Source organism: Jaculus jaculus, chromosome 1, assembly GCF_020740685.1.
Source record: "Jaculus jaculus isolate mJacJac1 chromosome 1, mJacJac1.mat.Y.cur, whole genome shotgun sequence".
Classification (NCBI taxonomy): domain Eukaryota; kingdom Metazoa; phylum Chordata; class Mammalia; order Rodentia; family Dipodidae; genus Jaculus; species Jaculus jaculus.
The window spans coordinates 214,563,951-214,584,949 of NC_059102.1; the positions used below are offsets into that span (position 1 = coordinate 214,563,951).

General features: G+C 38.2%; 1 protein-coding gene and 1 non-coding gene across 7 annotated transcripts in view; both read left to right on the plus strand.

Moving 5' to 3' along the window:
• The window catches only part of Fat1 (FAT atypical cadherin 1), a 130,386-nt gene that overhangs the window by 62,287 nt on the left and 47,100 nt on the right, over positions 1-20,999 (plus strand). For 4 of the 6 annotated variants that reach the window (XM_045146498.1, XM_045146504.1, XM_045146502.1 and 1 more), the window contains exons 4-8: positions 13,718-13,779; positions 16,794-17,123; positions 17,468-17,678; positions 18,811-18,879; positions 20,150-20,289. In XM_045146498.1, coding sequence (XP_045002433.1) covers positions 13,718-13,779; positions 16,794-17,123; positions 17,468-17,678; positions 18,811-18,879; positions 20,150-20,289 — 812 coding nt within the window. The remainder of the gene's footprint in view (positions 1-13,717; positions 13,780-16,793; positions 17,124-17,467; positions 17,679-18,810; positions 18,880-20,149; positions 20,290-20,999) is intronic. The other 2 variants (XM_045146506.1, XM_004666369.2) reach the window with 1 other exon arrangement.
• LOC123458367 lies at positions 20,456-20,557 on the plus strand. The gene has a single exon (XR_006635628.1). It is a non-coding gene; the product is annotated as a U6 spliceosomal RNA (small nuclear RNA).

A 20,999-nucleotide genomic window follows, 5' to 3' on the forward strand; every position in this document is an offset into this window, starting at 1 on the left:
CTGGAGAGATGGCTTGGCGGTTAAACGCTTGCCTGTGAAGCCTAAGGACCCCAGTTCGAGGCTTGATTCCCCAGGACCCACGTTAGCCAGATGCACAAGGGGCGAACGCGTCTGGAGTTCGTTTGCAGAGGCTGGAGGCCCTGACATGCCCATTCTCTCTTTCTCTTTGTGTCTCTCTCTCTGTCTGCCTCTTTCTCTCTCTGTCTGTTGCTCTCAAATAAATAAACAAAAAAAATTTTTTTTAAAGTAGCCTTGTGCTAAGCATAGACATTGTTAAAAAAAAAACAAAACACTGCAAGTACAGCTTCAGGAGATCTCTTTCTCTAGATGAGTCTATTCTTCCAACATAACAGAGAATTTAGACAAATCCCCAGGGTCCAGAATGAGGATAGCTCATCTTTCTGAAACCTTTAGGTTGCTGAGATGGGGGCTTCATTAGGTCTCTGAGCTGCAGAAAGAGGGTCTAGCCAAGGAAAGTCCTTGTGACCACTTGGAGACCCTAAATCATTCCCTTAATAATTAACACCAAAGTTAGGAAAGCACCAGGCTGGAAATGTAGCATATGGGTCAATGTCAGCTTTTCCTTCTGGCATCTTGAGGGAAGCAGACTGTAGGCCTTAGGGTCAGGAACAAATAGTTCATTCACACTTTGAGGAAGGTAAGGCTCATCTGTGTGGAATCCTCAGGGATCCCTCGGTCTCCTTCCCTGGATGTGTAACAGTTGTTAATGTAGATGAGGTAACCAAGATTTTAATAGATGAATAAATTTGTTTATTTCCTTTGGATAAACAGATTTAGTGAACTAAAATAGGTCTCTTTGCTTCTTAGTGACAAAGAGAGATTTGAGATCCCAGTGATTCTTTTTTTTTCTTACATATCTAGCAGACTACAAAAAAATCTACACTCATCATCATTCAAAGTGTGTGTGCACATGAAGTGTTTACTGAGCTTTCACCGGGATCACACTGCCTTTAGGTGCTTTGAAATTGTGTTGTCTGAAAAAGAAAAGGGGTTGTAACAAGGTAGCAGGGCACAGGTTGATTTGAACATGTGTGGAGGGAGCAGACTGGTGTGGTGTGGGGAAAGTGAGGAAAGTCAACCCCCTTTGAAAAGTTACTGGGGCTAATTTTGAAGGTGGTAAAAGTAGATTGATGGAGATAAGGTAGGAAATGCTTGCTATGTTGAGGGACATCCTAAAGGAGTGGTTAGAGACAGTAGATAAAGTGATGTGAATGTATGGGAATAATGCTATTCTGAAATATCAGAATAAGGACTATGGAAAATGTTCATGTTACTTTTACGAATTAAGAACTTTGCAAAATTTTTACCTGAAGTCATTTTAGAAATGTGGAAGGCATCTCCTCAACATCCCTTTTCTTCATATGTGACAGAATGTTCTCAAAAAGAAAAGAAAATAATTTGTGCTGGGTGGAGCCCAGTTATTAAAGTGCTTACCACACAGTTGTACCTAAATTTGGATCCCTCCCTAGCACCTATGTAAAAGCCAACTGTGTCAGCATGCACCTGTAATCTGAGCACTGGGGAAGAAGTGGTGACAGGAGGATCCCTGGGGCTTGCTTGCTAGCTGAATCTGTGAGCTCCAGGTTCAGAAACGGACTCTGTCTCAAAATATAAGGTAGAAAATGATGGAAATAATTTAATGTAGAACTCTGGACCCCATCTGCATGTGCACACTTAAAGCATGTATTGTCCCACACATGCACTCACATATATAATGTGCATACACACATTCACAACACACATACAACCCAAAATAACCTATCTGTATTGGGTACAGTAATTTTCTGAACTTTGATTTAAAAATGGCAAGTTAGAAAGAACTTTTTAAAAAAATCTTACAAAGTTTTTGTTTGTTTTATTACGATTAGAAGCTATCTTTCTACCTAATTACACTTTGTGCAAGTAGAGTTTTAATGGGATTTCTTTTTTAGGGTATAAGACAAAAGATGTAATTGGTTTTCCTTTTCTGACATAGACACTTTTAAAGCCAGTGTACAGGGTTTTTTTGTTTGTTTGTTTTGGTTATGTCCAATGTCATTTTGGATCAGTTTGTGTCTTTTTAACATTTTTTTTTGTTTGGTTTTGTTTTGTTTTGTTTTGTTTTTGCTCAAGGCACTAGAAAGAAGATATAGATATTTTATTGTCAGGAAACTTGACATCACCAGCTCCTACAAACAAAAGCATCATAGCTCTATGGTATGTCAAGGTCACAACAAGAAGGGAGCCCCAAACAAAGATGAGTGTGGACTCTGTACAATTTATTATCCTTTCTCATTCCCCAGAAACCGACCACCTTGAAAAGTCTGTTAATGGTAACACTTCTCAGTCTGATTAGTAAGGAGTGATGCATAACTTAAAACCACCAGATAAATCTGAAGGTTACTTTATTCATGTGCTTGCTTTGGGAGAGGCCACAGTCTTACTCCCACTGTGTTTGGCATCTCCAAAGTTTTTGTTACAAAGCAAGCAATGCCTTTTACTTTTTAAGTCTTTTTGAAATAATATTAACATGTATTACATGTCACACGTTTTAAGTGTGTTGTAGCAGAGAGCTTCAGGTTCACTGAGATGAACTTTCAGGCCAGGCACAATTATGGAGGAAGGGATTTATTGAAGCTTACAGATCCAGGGGAAGTTCCATAATGGCAGAAGAAGCTGGCCTGCCTTAACAGGCCCAAGCAGAGAGAAAGAAGTACAAGCCTCAAGGTCAAAAGCCACAGCACACTTCAGGAACTCCAGCTAGGCACACTTTGCATATCTTTAGATTGAAATTGGAAACCTACCTCCACACCTTAAGATCACCCAGTGACATTGCCTCCAGCCAGGTAGCCAGCAGATGCAAACTACAAACAATAAGGAACTGAATATATTGGGGGCCATCTATTCTATTCAAACCACCACATGTGTGGTTAATAATTTTGACATTTGTCAGTACCTGGGAAACCATCACCATGATCAAGTAGTGAACACATCCATCACTCAACAATGTTTCTCATGCGTCTTTCTATTTTCTTACTCCTTATTCCTCATTAACTCACCCCTGGGTAACCTCTGCTCCCTTCTGTTCCTTGTATCCATTGTATACTTCCTAGAATCTCATGTAGGTGCACTAATATGGTATTTATACTTTATCTCTTGGCAAAATTGTTTGCTCTTAACATGTATACTCTTGAGATTCATGCACGATGGAGGGATACACTTCATCACTCTTTGTTGCTATATAACACTTTTATAGATAGATGACAATTTGCTTATCCTTTTACCAGTTAGTGGCATTTTGCACTATTGTGCTTCAGTTGTTAGCAATAAGGATGTTGTTAAACACTGAGAAAACTCTTTTCATAGCCATATAGTTCTGTTTCTTCAGATTTCACGTACAAGTTTGAACACTGTCAAGATAGTAAACTAAACAGGAATCACTTTTTTGCTGCCTGATATCTAATATCTAATGTCTGACTTTGTTTATTTTTCTGTTTTGGGGTGGTTTTATAACAGTGTGTGTGTATATATATATGTGTGTGTGTGTGTGTGTGTGTGTGTGTGTATATACATACATACATACACACACATACATACATATATATACACACATATGCATACATACACACTAGTGAGTGAGTGAGTGAGTGAGAGAGAATGGGTAGGGCATGACAGGGCCTCCAGCATGTGTCTTACTATCATGTGTTTCTGGAATTTATAGTATATAAATTGGTTCAAGATATATATATGTATGTATGTATTGCCTGTTTTGGGCAACACCACAGTTTATAGAGAGGGGGAGAAGGAGAGAGGGAGGAAGAGAGGGAGAGAGAACATGAATGAATGGATAGGCCACACAGGGCCTCCAGCCACTACAGATGAACTCCAGACATATGCACCACCTTGTGCCATATGGCTTATATGGGTACCTGGGAATCAAATCTGGGTCTCTTGGCCAGGCAAGTGCTTTAACCACTAAGCCATCTCTTCAGCCCTGTACTTTTTGTTTCTCTGCAATTACACCATTACATTCTTTCTTAAGCTGTGAATGTCCATCCTCGAGTTCTAGCTGAATTCCTCTTAATACCATTTATATCTGCATAATCTGCCTATCAGGACTGAGAACTAGGTGTGTGATGTCTGTATGCACATGTCTGGGGTGATACCCCTTAAAGATTATATTACTTAAGTAAGTAGGTACCCATAGTACAGAATTCAAAGTATAGAAAGTTATCAGTGAGGGCTGGAGAGATGGCTTAGCAGTTAAGCACTTGCCTGTGAAGCCTAAGGACCCCAGTTCGAGGCTCGATTCCCCAGGACGCACGTTAGCCAGATGCACAAGGGGGCACATGCATCTGGAATTCATTTGCAGTGGCTGGAAGCCCTGGCGTGCCCATTCTCTCTCTTGCTCTCTCTCTGCCTCTTTCTCTGTCTGTCGCTGTCAAATAAATAAATAAAAATAAACAAAAAATAAATAAATAAAAAGAAAGTTATCAGTGAAAAGGTTTACTTCCAGGTAATTCCCTTGGGTCCCCTCCTTAGTGCTATATGAACTGTTTTCTCATTTTCTCTGTCAGATGCTCTGGTATCTGAAACCTCTCCTCCTGGGGAGAGCCCACCCCCTCCTGGACTAGAGATAGGAGTAAGAGAATAATGAAACAACTTTCAGTAATCGCTTTTGTTTGGGCTCCCTTCTTGGCATGTCCTTCACATTCCACAAAGGGGCACTGACAACTTTATCATATATACAGTGTGCACTTTGTATATGACAAACAGTTTTCGTATATCTACTGTTTTCAAGAATCCTGTCATATGGGTAGAGACTGCCAAAAACAAGTTTCTTGTTTTCTTCACTTGTATTTTCACCATTTTATACGTAATTATATGACTTCAGAGAAGTAAAGGCCACCCAGAGGTCCAAGTCACAGGCATGAAGTTCCTAACTGTTGCTTCTTGGACCACAGTGTCTTTGATGTGTGATTGTGGTTCAGGAACTAGTTATTAAGTATCCTAAAACATATTATATCACATAGTAGCTGCTTTTTGGCTAATGTTTCTGTGGGACTTTTTAGATTGAAAAACACATAAAACACATTATTTGGGCTGGAGAGGTGGCTCAGCAGTTAAAGGTGCTTGCATGTAAAGCCTGACAGCCTGGGTTCGATTTCCCAAGTACCCATGTAAATCTAGATATACAGAGTGACACGTGCCTTTGGAGTTTGCTTGCAGTTGCAGGAGCCTCTGGTGTGCCTATATTCTCTCTCTGTCTCATTCTCTCAAATAAATAAGTAAAATATTTTTTTAAAGGATATTTAAACTTACTTATGTTAACCATGTGGTATATGAACTTTTTCTGAGGGCTACATAGAATTTTCAGCATTGCGCGCTGTCTGTTCTCTATCACCACCATTCAGCTCTGACATAGTGTAGCTGCCACAGGGACATATAGGAACATACCTAATGACATTTTTTTTACGAACATGGGACTTTGAAGTTTTCATGTATCACAAAATATTTTGTTCAACTACTCAAAATGCAAAGTTCTTAGCTTGTAGTCCTTACAGGATTAGTAGGAGTTTCCTGGAAACTAACGTGGAACTATGTATGGACCTAGTAAAATTACTGATTTTTCTTTCTTTGTGCAGTGGGCAGCTCTTTGAAGTACACTATTTCTGAAACTTAAAAAATGAATTTTGCCCCATTGCTGTAAGCAAGAATGTGCACATGCACACACATGCATGCATGTACACACACACATGCCTCACGCTTGAGATTCTTCAAGGTCTTTATATAGTGTAGCAGTTGGAATCTTCACTTTACAGACTGAAGACTCCATACCTAGTATGTTCACGGGAGACACTTAGAAGTAGATGGTAAACTGCTAACTAAATCTCTTCTAGTCTGGGAAGAAGTGTTTTCTCACCAGAGGATAAGTTATTCCTAAATTTTGGGTTTTAATTTTTTGTTGCTGTGATTTTCTTATGTATGTTATTAAAAATAACTCAGGTAGAACACTAGCTAACACCATTTGTTCTGAGTGCTTAGCATCTATTACCCTTTCCTCTTTGGTCTTTTTCAGGACTGTTCCTTGGGACCAGTTGTTTATGCTCAAATTGTCAGATTATAATTTCTCATACTTTGTAGAGGACAGCAATAATATATAATGGACTGTGTTAAACTTGCTTGTTTGTATGCATGATAGTGTATTTCCTATAGAATGTTTATGACGGATATGAGAAATGTGATGATGTGATTGTTCACTGTAAAGTCGCAGATAGACTTAGTAGAGATACAAATATGTATTTAGTAATCTCTAAAACATTGTAAAATCACCGCTTGTTATATTGGCAAGTAAGTATGCTGGTTACTCATACTGGTTGGAGTTCTGTATTACTTTAGTAATTAGTCTTGTATTACTGAGTAATTAGGTATAAAGGAAACGGCATTTTACTGTGGTTGGACCGGAGACCTAACAAAGTGCAATAGGAAGTAACTATAGCTGCAAACAACTTCTAAGGGTTTCCGGTAACATTGGATAGCCTTAGAGGAAGGAAATGAAGGGTCAGCCAAGTTTCAATAGGAATTAATTAAAGAAAAAAGTTTACCTACTTGTTTTTATTAACGTATTTGTATTTTTAAGGATATTATAGGTTTTCCTTACCTGTTTGTCATACTAGATTTTTTTTATTTTATAGTGAAGTATATTATTCCTAAAGTCTAAGGAAGTTAGATTTTGTTCCATGGCATGTTTTCCCTTATAATATCTGTTTTCATTGAATCTTTAGGATCTGTTGCATTTAGGAGAACTCTGTTTTCTTACATGTTGCTGAAAAAATTCTAAGAATTTACTTAATATGTTGCATTTAAATACTTTGCCTTTTAGGTCAATGTGATGCTGACTTCATAATGGGGTTGGATACCTTCCTACCTCTCCCTCTCCTTCTCATTCTCTCTGTCCCCCTACCCCAGACAATAAGCTAAAGGTAATTTCCCATAAATTCAGCACCTGCATGGCTTTTGATCATATATTCTAATACCAACCTTTTCCAACAAGAGACAGCATGTAAGATAGAATTAAAACCAGAAGAGAATTAAAGACACTTGTAGTGGAGTACAAGTCCTTGCCAAGCCATTTTTTGTATGAATTTAGACTAGTCCTTGGAATCATTTCAGTAGTGTTTTCTGTCAGTCTCAGAAAGTTTGAATGGAATGAATCCTGAGCTGCTGCCCAGCCTTGAAGGTCCATGAATAGAATTCCCTTTTTGGCCCCAAGCCTAATCCTGCTGGCACCAGCACTGCAGTGACAGACAATAGCTGCTCAGATGGCCCCAGCTGCCAAGGATCTCTAGGCAGACTAGCTAGAGTGGTCTTGGGCACCACCTAAATAAAGATCGTGCATGCTGCACAGGGTCTGAGCTCATAGTTGTGATCTCCACAGGGCACAATTGCTGAATGACAGCTCTAAGAAGAGTTAATTGTTTGCTATTGGCCACTCATGAGGCAGGCTGGGTCTTTAGCATGAAGATGGAGAGAAGAAGCCATGTCATACCTACTGCTGGTCTACAAAAGGGCTCTGACTTTTCACTCACTATTGGTTCTTGTCTTGCCTCTGTTTCATGGATATTATACTGGCTCAATTCTGAAGGATCATGATCATCCTTATCTTGGGCACAAGATTGGTTGTGTGGTTGCTGTGTTACACTTAACTTTCCAGGTGATTGCTAAAAGATTTTTATAATTCACAAATCTGAGTGGTTTTCCTTTGCGGCTGACTTGGTTGAATTTCTATCCCTTGTCTTCCTGGGATGTCCTCTGTCCACTGTACAGCTCTGAGGACTTGAGCTGTGCCCTGTGCAAGTTACACAAGGCAGCTTGGTCCTATGGCCATTTCCATTTTATCAAAGCTGGCTGGGTAGAGATCGGGATTAAAACGTTCCATGGGAAAAACGTTTATCAACAGTCATGTGTCACCTGGAATTCTGTAGTTATTCTCTCCAATGTCTGGTTCTCATGGTACTTGAACATGTCCTTTTACAATTCAATAATTCTGTTGCTTTCTTTATCTTTCCTATGCTTGTGTAGCTTCTGTAGTTCTTTGAAAGCCAACAAATTCAAAGCAGTCTTTGCTTAAATAATGCCATGGAAATTTTTTTGAAGTCCTGATTCTAGTAGCTCAGAGTTTGAGGTACTTATCTCATAGATTTTAAAATATTTGTATTTAAATTCTGCTATATTTGTTTTAAAATTTTTTTTTAATTTTTTTTAAAAATTTTTTATTTATTTATTTATTTGAGAGCGACAGACACAGAGAGAAAGACAGATGGAGAGAGAGAGAATGGGTGCGCCAGGGCTTCCAGCCTCTGCAAACGAACTCCAGACGCGTGCGCCCCCTTGTGCATCTGGCTAACGTGGGACCTGGGGAACCGAGCCTCGAACCGGGGTCCTTAGGCTTCACAGGCAAGCGCTTAACCGCTAAGCCATCTCTCCAGCCCTATATTTGTTTTAATAATTAACATTAATTGATATTCATTTTTACTGTTTTGGGGGAAAATTGGTCAAAGTAATTTTCTTGCTAGGCAAGGTACACAGACTCAGCCTTCATCATTTATACCTCAACGTTTAGACCTCTGTTTCATAGGTTTCTCTTGTTCCAATGACCAAGACTTGTTTTCCTTGTACATGGCCTTGATCATGTTCAGAAATCTTACTTTTTGTTTCTTTAGCTGCCTTCTTATATGTACAGTTCTGTTATTCAAGCCATTTTTTTTTAATAGAACAAAATCCTCCTTAGCTTTTCTCACTTTTAATGAGAACTTTAGGCAAGATCGTCTTGAATCTTTGCCATGTGATTTTGAATAAGGAATTTAATCTTTGAACCTGTAAAAATGGAAATATTACCAACCTCCAGTCTGGTTTGTCCCCATATCTTAATCAGGTGCTGCTGTGTGTGTATCCTCCAGTCTGGTGTGCCCTAGTATCTTCACCAGGTTCTGGTTTTCATTCTTACTTCTTGGAAGTGGAACTTATCTCTGCATTCTGATTGGAAAGTACAAAATAGCCGAGGAAATGAAAAAACTAGACAACTAATGTGAGCTATCTCACATTATCTTCACCTCCTTGTTCTGTACTATGCAATTTTGTGTGCTCATGTAATGACCATCTTATCTCTTGAACTTTTAAGCTTTGGGATATTGTGTAGTAGTTTGAATAGATGGCCCTCAATGTATTCAGTGTTTTATTACAGTTTGTAATTTAGATCTGTAGTCAACTGGCTAGAGGAGGTGAATCTTAGAGTCCAGCCCTAAAGTGTGGTGGATTTGAGATTGTAATCTAAAGATATGCAAAGTGCCTGAGTTCCTCAAAGAGTTCTAAAGTTTGCATGTGGTATGGCTTTTTGACTGTGGCTTTTCTCTCTGTGTTTGGTCCTGTGAAAGCAAGCCAGCTTTTTCTGCCATTATGGAGCTTCTCCTGGGTCTGTAGGCTTGAATAAATCCCTTCCCCCATAACTGGCTGGACTGGAAGTTTCAGCAACCTTAAGCTGTCTGTTACATACTGATTTTTAAAAGTGAAATTTTATATTGAAGCATTAATAATGAATCTTAAAACTTTTGTCAAACAAGTTCTTGTTTATTAGTCCAAATGGTTGCTTTGGTTCCTCTGTTTCTTTTACATACAAGTATGGGGTTAATTTATAACTGCTGGTGTCCTGTACCTGCACCTCAGCCTGCCCACATTTCTGGTAGGATTGATATAAAGAATGCAGTGTTTTTATGAACCCAAGAAAGAAACATTTTTACTCCTTGTCCTTCATTTATATTTTTAATTTAAAGATGTTTGCAGAAAATGAAAGCAGGTCACACTGTTACTAAAGGAAGCACTTGCTTATGCATTTTCTGCTCCCATCCTCTCTTATTTTCTAACTTCCTTTTTTTAGACTTATTAAAATAATGATTAGTCATTGCCGTTTTCTCCATAAACTTCGTGGAAGTCACAGTTTAGATTTGAAGAAGAGTTGAAATACCAGAATCTAGTACATCATCACACAGCTTGGAGTGATGAGAAAGAAGGAAGCAAAACTCATTTGGGCCTCTGAGAAACTCTGTTCCAGTCCTGGCCTTGTTAATAAGTTACTGGTGGCCTTGGAAAAATTAGCTTCATTGTAGCTCAGGCACATGAACTTGATCATTGGAATTCTGTGTTGTTTCTATTAAATGTGCATCTTTGGCACTTAGCAATAAACACCATGATGAGTGCAAATCTTTTTTTTTAATTTTTATTTATTTATTTGCGAGTGACAGAGAGAGAAAGAGGTAGTTAGAGAGAGAGAATGGGCATGCCAGGGCCTCCAGCCACTGCAAATGAACCCCAGATGCATGCCCCCTTGTGCATCTGGCTAATATGGGTCCTGGGGAATCGAGCCTCGAACCGGCATCCTTAGGCTTCACAGGCAAGTGCTTAACTGCTAAGTCATCTCTCCAGCCCTAGTGCAAATCTTTAAAATGAAAGCACTGCATAAAAAAATTCCTAGACTATTTAGTGCCACTTCAAAATGTAATAACTAAGCTGGGCGTGGTGACGCACGTCTTTAATCCCAGCACTCGGGAGGCAGAGATAGGAGGATTGCTGTGAGTTCAAGGCCACCCTGAGACTCCATAGTGAATTCCAGGTCAGCCTGGGCTAGAGTGAGACCCTACCTCAAAAAACCAAAAAAAAAAAAAAAAAAAAAAAGTAATACCTATAAGGTTGATAATGTAGTGGGTATGTTATAGGAATTAATGAGGCAATGAGAATAATCAGGCAAAATCCACTTCAGAGAGAGGGAGAGAACCTTTATTCATGTGTGGACCCCTCCTGGCTAATGCCAAAAAAAAAAAAAAAAAAAAAAGCTGACAGAGGTCCTGAACTTAGATTGTGCTGGACTTATATAACTTTTACAATCCTTTGTCTGAATTCTACAATGTTTAGAGAGGGGAGGGATTTACATCCATGAATGTAGGGTTCTGTCAAATAAGATTAAGTACAGGCAGCTGTCTCCTGAGATAAAGTAGTTATATATTATCCAAAAGAGTCAGGCTCAGAGTCACAGAATTCTTGTTAGCCACCATAGAGGAATCTCCCCTGCTGCAGTTTCTGAGGAGGGAAGTAGAACATCTATCACTTCACTGAAAGTCCTAGGTGCATTACATTTCTTATAGCTATGTTGATTATATTCCATCTATATTAATATAAGCTACAAACGTTAATTTTATGGTATTCCTTTAATAGGTATATGGAGGAGATGTGACTTGGTTTAATTTTTATAGCAGGTTATTTGTCAAGTGGGCATAAACCAACTTGCAGTTTCTTCCAAGATTCTGATTGGTAGACTCTCTTTTGTGTCCGGATTGGGATACTACCTTGATAGGAGTGTCCCACATCTTCTGTATTTTTCTGGCATGGGGTCAGAAGCCCTAGGCAGCTCTTGGGCACCTGTGGTTAATGTGATTGAGAAATCACATTTAAAATTTCATCTAATTTTAGAAATTATTGTAGTCATGTGAGGCTTGCTGCTTCTGTATTGGCTTGGTTTTAGTATTTCATTTACTTGTTTATGGTTGCCTGTTGCAACCATTCAGTTATAGTATACTGAGTGGTCTCCCTTGTAAAAAAAAAAAAAAAAAAAACCTTTCTGGTAGAATCTCACTACTTTCTCCCTTCTCCTCCAGGCTTCTCTGAAGTATATGGAGAAGGTACTTCCATCCTGATCCTATATTTAGGGCTTCTAGAACACTGGCTGCCAATTTCTCTTTTGGCACATAAGCTTTAAGGTTCAAGATTGGTGCTGCCTCTTTTTGCCTCTGTACCTCATTTAGGTAGTTTATATAGGATGATCATTATCATTCTTAGGAGTTTGTATACACTTGCCTTTGGTCCTGATATATCCAGACTATTTTGAGTGCCTATAACTGCTGCCATGCACCTTGGTGCATCAAGGTGTGTGTGAACCTCACAGCCCCTAGACCTGCTCTTCACAGTGCCTGACATAGCTTGCCTGTAAACGTGGTAAGGGAGTTTCCCTTATTACCTTTGTAAGTTATGAATTTATATCACATCCAGGTTTAGAGATGTTTCTTACTATAATAGATACTTTTAATTTTCTTCCGTAATCATTTTAATGTTAGTTTTAACTTTATTTTTTATGAAAAAATTGGCCTCACTCTTTTTCCCTCAATGGTGTAATAGATGTAATAACTTAAGTAAGCTAAGAAAATATCTTCCCTATTGGGCTTTGAAGTACAAAAACAAAGAGTGGTTGGGCTAGAGATCTGTGGGTTGATGTTATTTTATGATAGAAGAAATATAATGACTTAGAGAATTCAGCAGTAGATTCTGGGATAGGAGTTTATACCAGTGGTAGTGACTAATGAGCACATTAGGACAGTTAGATAGGACTAATGAAAGTGGTTTCTTGTCATATTTGACTTGCTTTAACCTACTGAAGATGCGGTAGTAAAATTGATAGGAAAACAAAGAGTTAACTACAGAACTGTTGAACTACAGAAAGCCAATCCCACTGTCCTGCTGTTATACAGCATGAAGAATGATCCCTGAGCCCTCTCCAGTGTCTAAATATGGTTTGAGAAAACAAATCCCAGTATCTAATCTTTTTGTTGTTCTTGTTGAAAGGAGAATGCCGCTTCAGTAAATTACAGAGAAATTAATGCTGGCATAGAGTTTTAGTCATTATTTAAGAAAAAAAAATTAAGTGAAAACACAAATCTTTCATTTTCAAATTTAGAGAAATATTTTGAATAGTGTTTAATTGGTTCTTTGGAAGTAGCCAGGGTTAGAAGAGGAAAAAATGAGAAGAATAAACCCAGTTCTTAAGTATGAATTATTTGAGCTCTGTGGTGACAGTCCTAAGTAGAAGCAACTGTCTTGTGGCTTAGACTTTACCTGGTCCCAGGTCTGCTCTGCACAGCCATCCCATATGCCCTTCACCACTGGCATTGAAACCAGTTACAAAGGTTATGGGGACTCTGTTTGGAGGATACAAAATACACTGTAACAATTTTAATGGTCCTTTATGTTTTACCATATGTTGATAGAGTTATTAAAATAAAGTTCTGGAGATAAGTTGTAATAATGTAGTTTGATATAATCAAAAACCAATGAATACAGAATTTATTTGAGGATCATTTATCTTTTTCCTTTTATTGGAGATTAGATGAAGGTTGTTTAAACAATATTAGCTGAAACATTACTTTAAAAAAAAAAACAGCTCTTCAACTTGTGAGGGTAGATGAATCAAAGAGAGTAAATTATAGTGACTTTTTCTAATGGTTCCTTTCAATAGCTAATAAAAGTTAATTTCACCATTTCTGGAGCTATTAGAGATCATGATGAAATTCTGAATAACTTATTTCACCATTTAAAAATATGTATTTTGATAAAATGTCTGGTGCAACTAACAACAGATAGAAAAGTAACTAATTTGAATTCTTCTTTTTTCTTAATACCTGTGTCATTTACCCAATATTTCTAAGAATTATTAAAATAAGAAAATGAAAAGTATATTATATATAAATAATCATGCATGGATCTTACATTTCTTTAGTAAGCTCCCTTATTTTTTTCTTGAGAAGGCATTAGCAATTTGCTAAGACTTATGAGTTTGGTTTCAATTACGTTTTTGTTTTTTTTTTTTTAATGAGAAATATGCTCTCATCCTTTCCAGGTCTCATCACAACTACATCAAGGAAACTAGACCGAGAGCAGCAAGATGAACACATCTTAGAAGTAAGCTTTCTTTAATTTTTATTCAGAAATATTTTAAAATTATAAATATGCTAAGAGTATTCTCTTTTTCTATTTCCTAGTGTTCTTAGTTGTTAGTATATTGTTTATTTACTGGCCATTAGTACAAAAATAAAAAAAATCAACTGGTATTGGTACAAAAGTAGAGCATTGTGAATATAGCTCTATGTCCCCACCTCAGTCCATCCACAGAATATATGACCCCTGTTTTAAATTTTGTTCTAATTTTTGTACATCATGTGTACATGCTGTATTAGTTTCTTTACTTATTGTTGTGGACAAATACCTGACAAAATGCACCTTAAGGAAGGAAGGGTCTATGTTTTAAGGACCTAGTTTTGAGGCATATTATCCATTATGCCTTGGAAGGCATTGCAAGGAGTAGGAACCAGAGGAGGAAAGGAAGTGATCCTGGGCTATAAAATATCAAGGCCCACCTCCAGTGGCTTCGCCTCCTAAAGGTTCCATAATCTTCCCCAAAGCACTGCCTATAGCACATATACACACTGAGCAAACACATTTGTAAACAATGCAGTTTGAATTTTACTCTCATTTGTATGTGATATTTTTTCTCTACACCTTCTACAGCTTTCCTTTTCCTCGGTATTATGCTTTTGAGATATAGGTCTGTTGATATTTGTAGGTTAAATTTAACCTTTTAGACCAAAGTTAGCTGGTTTCCTGATATTTTTTAATTTTTACTTTGAAATCATGGGCTTTGAAAAACTTTTTATACTTAAAAAATTTCTAAAGGAGAAGTAGATTGAAGTCAGTTCATCATGTCCTCTTCAAAAATTTCTAATTGCCCATTACTCAGCTTCTGGCTGGCAGTAAGTAATTTTGCAGAATGGGGCCCTGCAGTTATTTGGAGATGGAAGATAGAGTGTCTTATGGAGAGTGTTGGGTGCCATTGCCTTCACTCTAGGAGCAGCCAGAAAAAGGGTGCTGGGTGTCATTGTCCACAGCTAGGGGCAGCCAAGAAAAGGCAGCATTTGGAGAGGGAGCACCACACAGCAAACTTGAAGTCTAGGCTTATTATTGGGGCTTAGACCCAGAAAAGACATGTACTTTTCTTTTTTGTGAGGTACCAAGAACTTTGTGTAAATTCTAACAGTATGGAAAACAGAGTTCTAAGTGGTGATATTTTTCTCATTCTCTTTTTCTGTGTTAAAGCTGTTCATAGTTCAAAGTTCATATGCTGTCTGCTTCATTCCTTTCATCTTTTATCGTTTCTTAACTGTGTCAGTAAACTACTTTGTTTATATAGCTGTGCAGTTTGTACATCTGTGTGTGTACATATGATGTGAGAGATGCAGGTAGGTACCCCTCAGAAAAAGTGGCTTCACAAGCCCTAGTGTTTTCCAATCAGTCATTTTGTCATATGCTGCACCTGAGGTTTTAGTTCATAGGTTATGTAGTACCCTTGAATGAAATTCCTATGTTACAGAACAGGGTCTTGGATTTTCATTCAATTACTACAGAAATTGACAAAGGGGAAATTTGGGCACTGACAAAACAAAGAGATGGTGAAATACTGAGAATGCCATGTTGTAGCATGGGCACCTCTCTCCCATCCCCTCACCCTCACCATAACAGCAGGTTTTTCATCAATTGCAACCTCACTCCAGAGCCCTACAATATTCTCACTGAACATTGGGGCAAGGTGGAAGCAGGTGCAAGATACATAGAGCTTTGAAGACAATAGTAAGACATTGTAGGCAATAACAATTTATGGTATTTACAGATTATGTACATAACACATATGGAGTTCTTTTGTGGCCGTTCATTTAGGGATCAAATAAGGCATTAGCTTAGCTCTGTGTAAGAGTCAGAGGTTTTTGCCATCAGAGCATTGGGAAAGCTGTTAGTTTAAACTTGGGAACCATGTGGTGATGGCTGCTGCCCAGCACAGTGCTTAGCTATACTTCTCTTGGTTTTCTTTACATGTGAAGGTGATGTGGCGACAAAAACGAAATGTTTGGAAAGATTAAAATTCAGAGAATAATTACTATTCTGAAACTTTTAGGAAGATAAGTCATGTACTTTAAGGTAAAGCAAGTACTATTTTCTTAAATGCCCAACTGTTCCCATGAGGACATATTTATAGTTTTATAGGTAGGATTTACAACGACCAGGTTTCAAAAGGAAAGTAGTTTCATAGAAAATGTCAGTCTCCTTTAATGTTTTTAATAGTTATATAGTTGGTTTGGAAGGACCTGGAGGTATGGGTGAGGGGGAAAGGGCCATTCCTAAGGTGTCATTTTTCTTGTACATATTGCTGCAGATGTAAACTTACGTAGAAAGTCACCAGTGCAGTCCTCACGAAACAACTCTGTTCTCAATCTGAGTACCTGTGCAACTTAGTTAAAATGCAAGCTATTTTGCATTGCCTTTACTGAAAACCTTATTTAACATAGTTTTCAGTGTTTGTCCCACCTTCCTATACATTTAATTGGTATAAGAAAAGTGCCAAGCAAAATAAAATGATGAAAACCTGTTATATTTAGCATAATGTTTAAATATTATATATTTTAAAAGAATGCTTGCATGTTGTATTGAAGAAGCTTAAGACAGTTTTATGCATTATATGGAGAATTTATGTTCAAATATAAATTTATAAGTATAAATTCAATTTCTTAAGGGAGCTTTTATATATTTAACACAGTTATCTACTTCTAAAAATGTTAAGCTTTTGGTAGTTTAAAAATTTTGTACCATTAACAGTAGTACAAGGAAGGGAGACTGTGTGGCGAGGAAAAAGTTAGGTAGGGCAACTGTTCCTTGGCCACTGCCTATTCCCTGCATCCCTGTCTGAAGGACCAGGAAAGGCCACTTCTCCTCCTTATCTGACACTGGTCAGCCAGTGTCAGAATGAGAGGAGGTGACCTGAGTCATGGTGCTGTGTGAACTATAGATGTTTGTAAAGATGTTGTTCTGCAGTAGAAATGTGTATTCTTTTATGTGCCATAGAAACATCTACTACCTTTAAAAAACAGGTCACTGTGACAGACAATGGTACACCCCCCAAATCTACCATTACAAGAGTGATTGTGAAAATTCTTGATGAAAATGACAATAAGCCTCAGTTTCTTCAAAAGTTCTACAAAATCAGACTCCCTGAGCGAGACCACCCAGAATGGGAGAGAAATCCCAGGCGAGCACCTCTATATCGCGTTATTGCTATAGATAAAGATGAAGGTCCCAATGCAGAAATCTCCTACAGCATCGAGGAGGGAAATGAGCATGGCAAGTTTTTCATTGAACCCAAAACTGGAGTGGTTTTATCCAAAAAATTCTCTGCAGCTGGGGAATATGATATTCTTACGGTGAGTTGAAAATGTAGCCTTTGCAGTTTGTATATGCTTTGCCAATGAACCTAGTCTTGTGTCTTTTTCTGTTATGGATTGTATCTGTATTCCTGTTCTGTAAATGGCTTCAGAGTTTAGGACCCAACAACCTTACACTGTTTGGGAATATGGCTTTGCTCCTGTAGCAGTTCTCCCTCCAATGGCTTGTTTCTTTTGTCTAGTACTGAACATTATACTATATTCATATACAGAAATGAAATTTTTGCTGACTTAGTTGAAAATCAAACAAGTTTTTGCCTCAGTTATAGCACATAACTTTTGATTGCTTTGTAATTGTAATCCCTTCTGTTTATACTGTGTAGATCAAGGCAGTTGACAATGGCCGTCCTCAGAAGTCATCAACCACTAGGCTCCATATTGAGTGGATTTCCAAACCCAAACCATCCTCAGAGCCAATTTCATTTGAAGAATCATTTTTCAGTTTCACAGTCATGGAAAGTGATCCAGTGGCTCACATGATTGGTGTAATAGCAGTTGAGCCTCTGGGCTCGCCTCTGTGGTTTGATATCATTGGTAAGCATTCTCTTAGCTTTCATTATTCTTGTATAGGTTACAGTGAGGAGAAATCTGAGTCTAGTTTTCTGATTTTTGTGCATATCTCAGCTGTGAAAGTGGGGATAAGACCTGTTGGTGGAGAATTACCTTTAAGCTACATATTGTTTTGGGGGGATGACAAAGATAGCAAATTTATTTAATTCTCTTATGGCTACATCATGTGTTGTTACCATCTTCTCCAAGCTCTTCCCTGTACCCATTCTGCAGGGGGCCCTCGTCAGTGGGGTTGTGGGTTATGCAAGCTGCAATATTTTGACTGGGGATTGAACCCAAGGCCCTGCACATGCTAGGTAAGCTTTCTGCCATCTGACAACACCTAACTATTTACTCTTTAATATTGAGACAGGCTTTTGTTAAGTTACTCAGGATAGCTTAAAATTGTTATCCTTCAGCCTCAGCCTCAGCCTCCTGAGTAGTTAAAATTACAGGCTTTTCCTATAATACCTGGTCTCAGATCTTTCTTACTTCGTTCTTCACAATTATAATTTATAAGGGACCTTATAAGCAAAAGCAAATATTGTGTTGGGCTGGAAAGATGGTTCAGCAGTTAGATCCTTTCCTGTGCATGAGGACCAGAGGAGGCATGAGTGAGTTTACTCCCTAGAACCCCATAAATGGCTGATGGCCACACACATCTGTAACATTATTCCTGTGGTGTGCAGAGACCAGAAAGTCACCGGGACTTGTCAAAATAGGACAAGCTCTGGGATCCATAAGAGACTGGCTCAAGAAAGAACAGGCAGAGAAGAGTGGTAGAGGTGGGCAACTAGTGTTGTCCTCTGGCTGCCATAGGCGAGTGCACCACACTACAGGCCGGCGCATGAGCATACGCACACACCAATTCTGTGAAATGGTTGTTTTAAGTACCTATGAAGTATATTTCAGATGTAGTTTTCTTTAAGGAAAAAGGCATTTTCATTGTTAACTGTAATTATGATAGATGGCTTACTTTCTCTTCACTTGATCGCAGTTCTAGACAGTGGGCGGCTGCTGTGTAGGGTCAGACTTTGCTGCACTGCATTCAGAGTGGATTTCACTGACTGTTCTTCCTCTCTGCTTGCTTTTACACTTGCTTGCTTGGCTGTACCAGGAGAGACACTTGCTAGAGAAGTGTTTCACATCTTTCAGATGACTTGTGACCTGAACTGTACAGCAGAAGGTATCTGCTGAGATCACATAATTTGCCTCAGATTATGAGATCTAAGATAAAAGCATGAGTTTTATTTCCAACAACCTTTTCATCACTGCTCTTTTCATAATATGTGCATGGTCACCCATTCTAGTTACCAAAATATTTGTACCTCATCATCCTTACATCGATAGTTTGAGGTTATAATTAGAGCCTGAGTGGTTTTTTTTTTTTTTTTTGGTTCGATATAACAGTAGAACTTCATTACTACATTAAGCCTTTGTTTTCATTCCATTTTCTTTCATATTGGTCTAAGACTCTCAAGTTCAATGAAATTGCAAAGCATTTTATTTACAGTATAATTGGGAATATATTTAGATAGTATTACCAGGACAGAAACTTGCTTTTAAGCTTTGAGAATTGCTTTTCCCCCCAAGAGTTAGCAATTGTTTTTAATGGTCATTAGGACAATATGTTCAGCTTTGTTTTTTGGTTTTGTTTTTCAAGGTAGAGTTTTGCTGTAGCCCAGGCTGACCTGGAATTTACTATGTTGCCTCAGGCTAGCCTCAAACTCACAGCTATCCTCCTACTTCTGGCTCCTGAGTGCTGGGATTAAAGGTGTGCACCACCACACCTGGCTAATATGTTCAAATACTACAGTTTTTTTTTTAATAAAGTATCTTTTTATGTATTTGAAAATGACAGACAGAAAGAGAAAGAGGCACAGAGAAAGAGACAGAATGGGTGTGTCAGGGCCTCCAGCCACTGCAAACAAACTCCAGATGCATGCATCACCTTGTGCATCTGGCTTACGTGGGTACTGGGGAATATGAACCTTGAACTGGGGTCCTTAGGCTTCACAGACAAGTGCTTAACCGCCAAAAGCCCTACAAAAATTTTTTCTACCAATAAAAACTTTGTATGGCTGGTGGTATTTTTATACTGATATAAATTTTTAGAGAACCTGAGAAGTCTAGAGGAAAGTGATTTACTTGTGGTGTTAGCACAGGATTTCTCTCATTTTTTCTTTTCTTTTTTCTTTTTTTCTTTCTTTCTTTCTTTCTTTTTTTTTTTTTTTGAGTACTTTCTTGCTTCCTTTCCAGTCCTGGTATGCTTGACCCCCCTCAGAGTCCTGAAAGCATTGCTTTTAGAGTTGTGTTCTGTGACTCACCAAGCCCTGTCTCCTTGGAATCACTAGGATCATTCTACTAGAAGTCTGCTTTCAGAGCCATTAAAGCACTGGGGACCCACAAAATAAGTGACTGGTTTTAGCTGTTTTGTTTGTCCTAATTTAAATTAGGTGGCAACTATGACAGTCACTTTGATGTAGATAAGAGCACTGGAACCATCATTGTTGCCAAGCCCCTTGATGCGGAACAGAAATCCAGCTATAACCTCACAGTCGAGGCTACAGATGGAAGTACCACCATCCTTACTCAGGTAAGCAAACTACTCATGTTGTACTTATCAAAGCTGTCCTGACCCCAGGGTCCACAGGCCATGTGAACAATTTATTTTGCTCTATAAGGTTCTGAAACCAGAAGCTAGTATGCTAATACAATATACCTGCATATACCCAAGAATTTATTTAGAGTAAGGCAATTAAGTGCTTGCTTTGGCATCATATACACTAAAATTCGAATGATACAGAGTAACGTGGCCCCTGTGCAAGAATGAAACACAAATTCATGAAGAGAAAGGAAATTGGTGTGCAAATCCTGATTTGGGCTTTGCATGTGATTAAGCAGTCATAAAATTTTTGACAGTAGACTTGAAGCCTGACCACACGGGTATTGTTTTGCCTTCAGAATCTTCTTAATTTTATACTTAAATTGAAGCTTTAAGCTGTGCTCATGTAGAGTGTGTGACTGTCCAGATGAAATGTATAAGCCAGTTTATTAAAAGCTGATTAAAGCAAGTTATCTCTTAGGTCCCTATTTCTTTTTTTTTGTTTGTTTGTTTGTTTTGCTTTTTTCCTGTTTTGATTAAACAGGGCTGTGTAAACATGACTCACAAAGATGGAAAGTGTTCTAACTATTCCTTAATTATGGCTATTTGATGATTAAGAGATGGTGAGATTTCGGGCTTTCCAGTTTAAATGCTACACCCAGAAGGAATGTTTTTGTAACTGGTCATTGTGAGGCATTAGC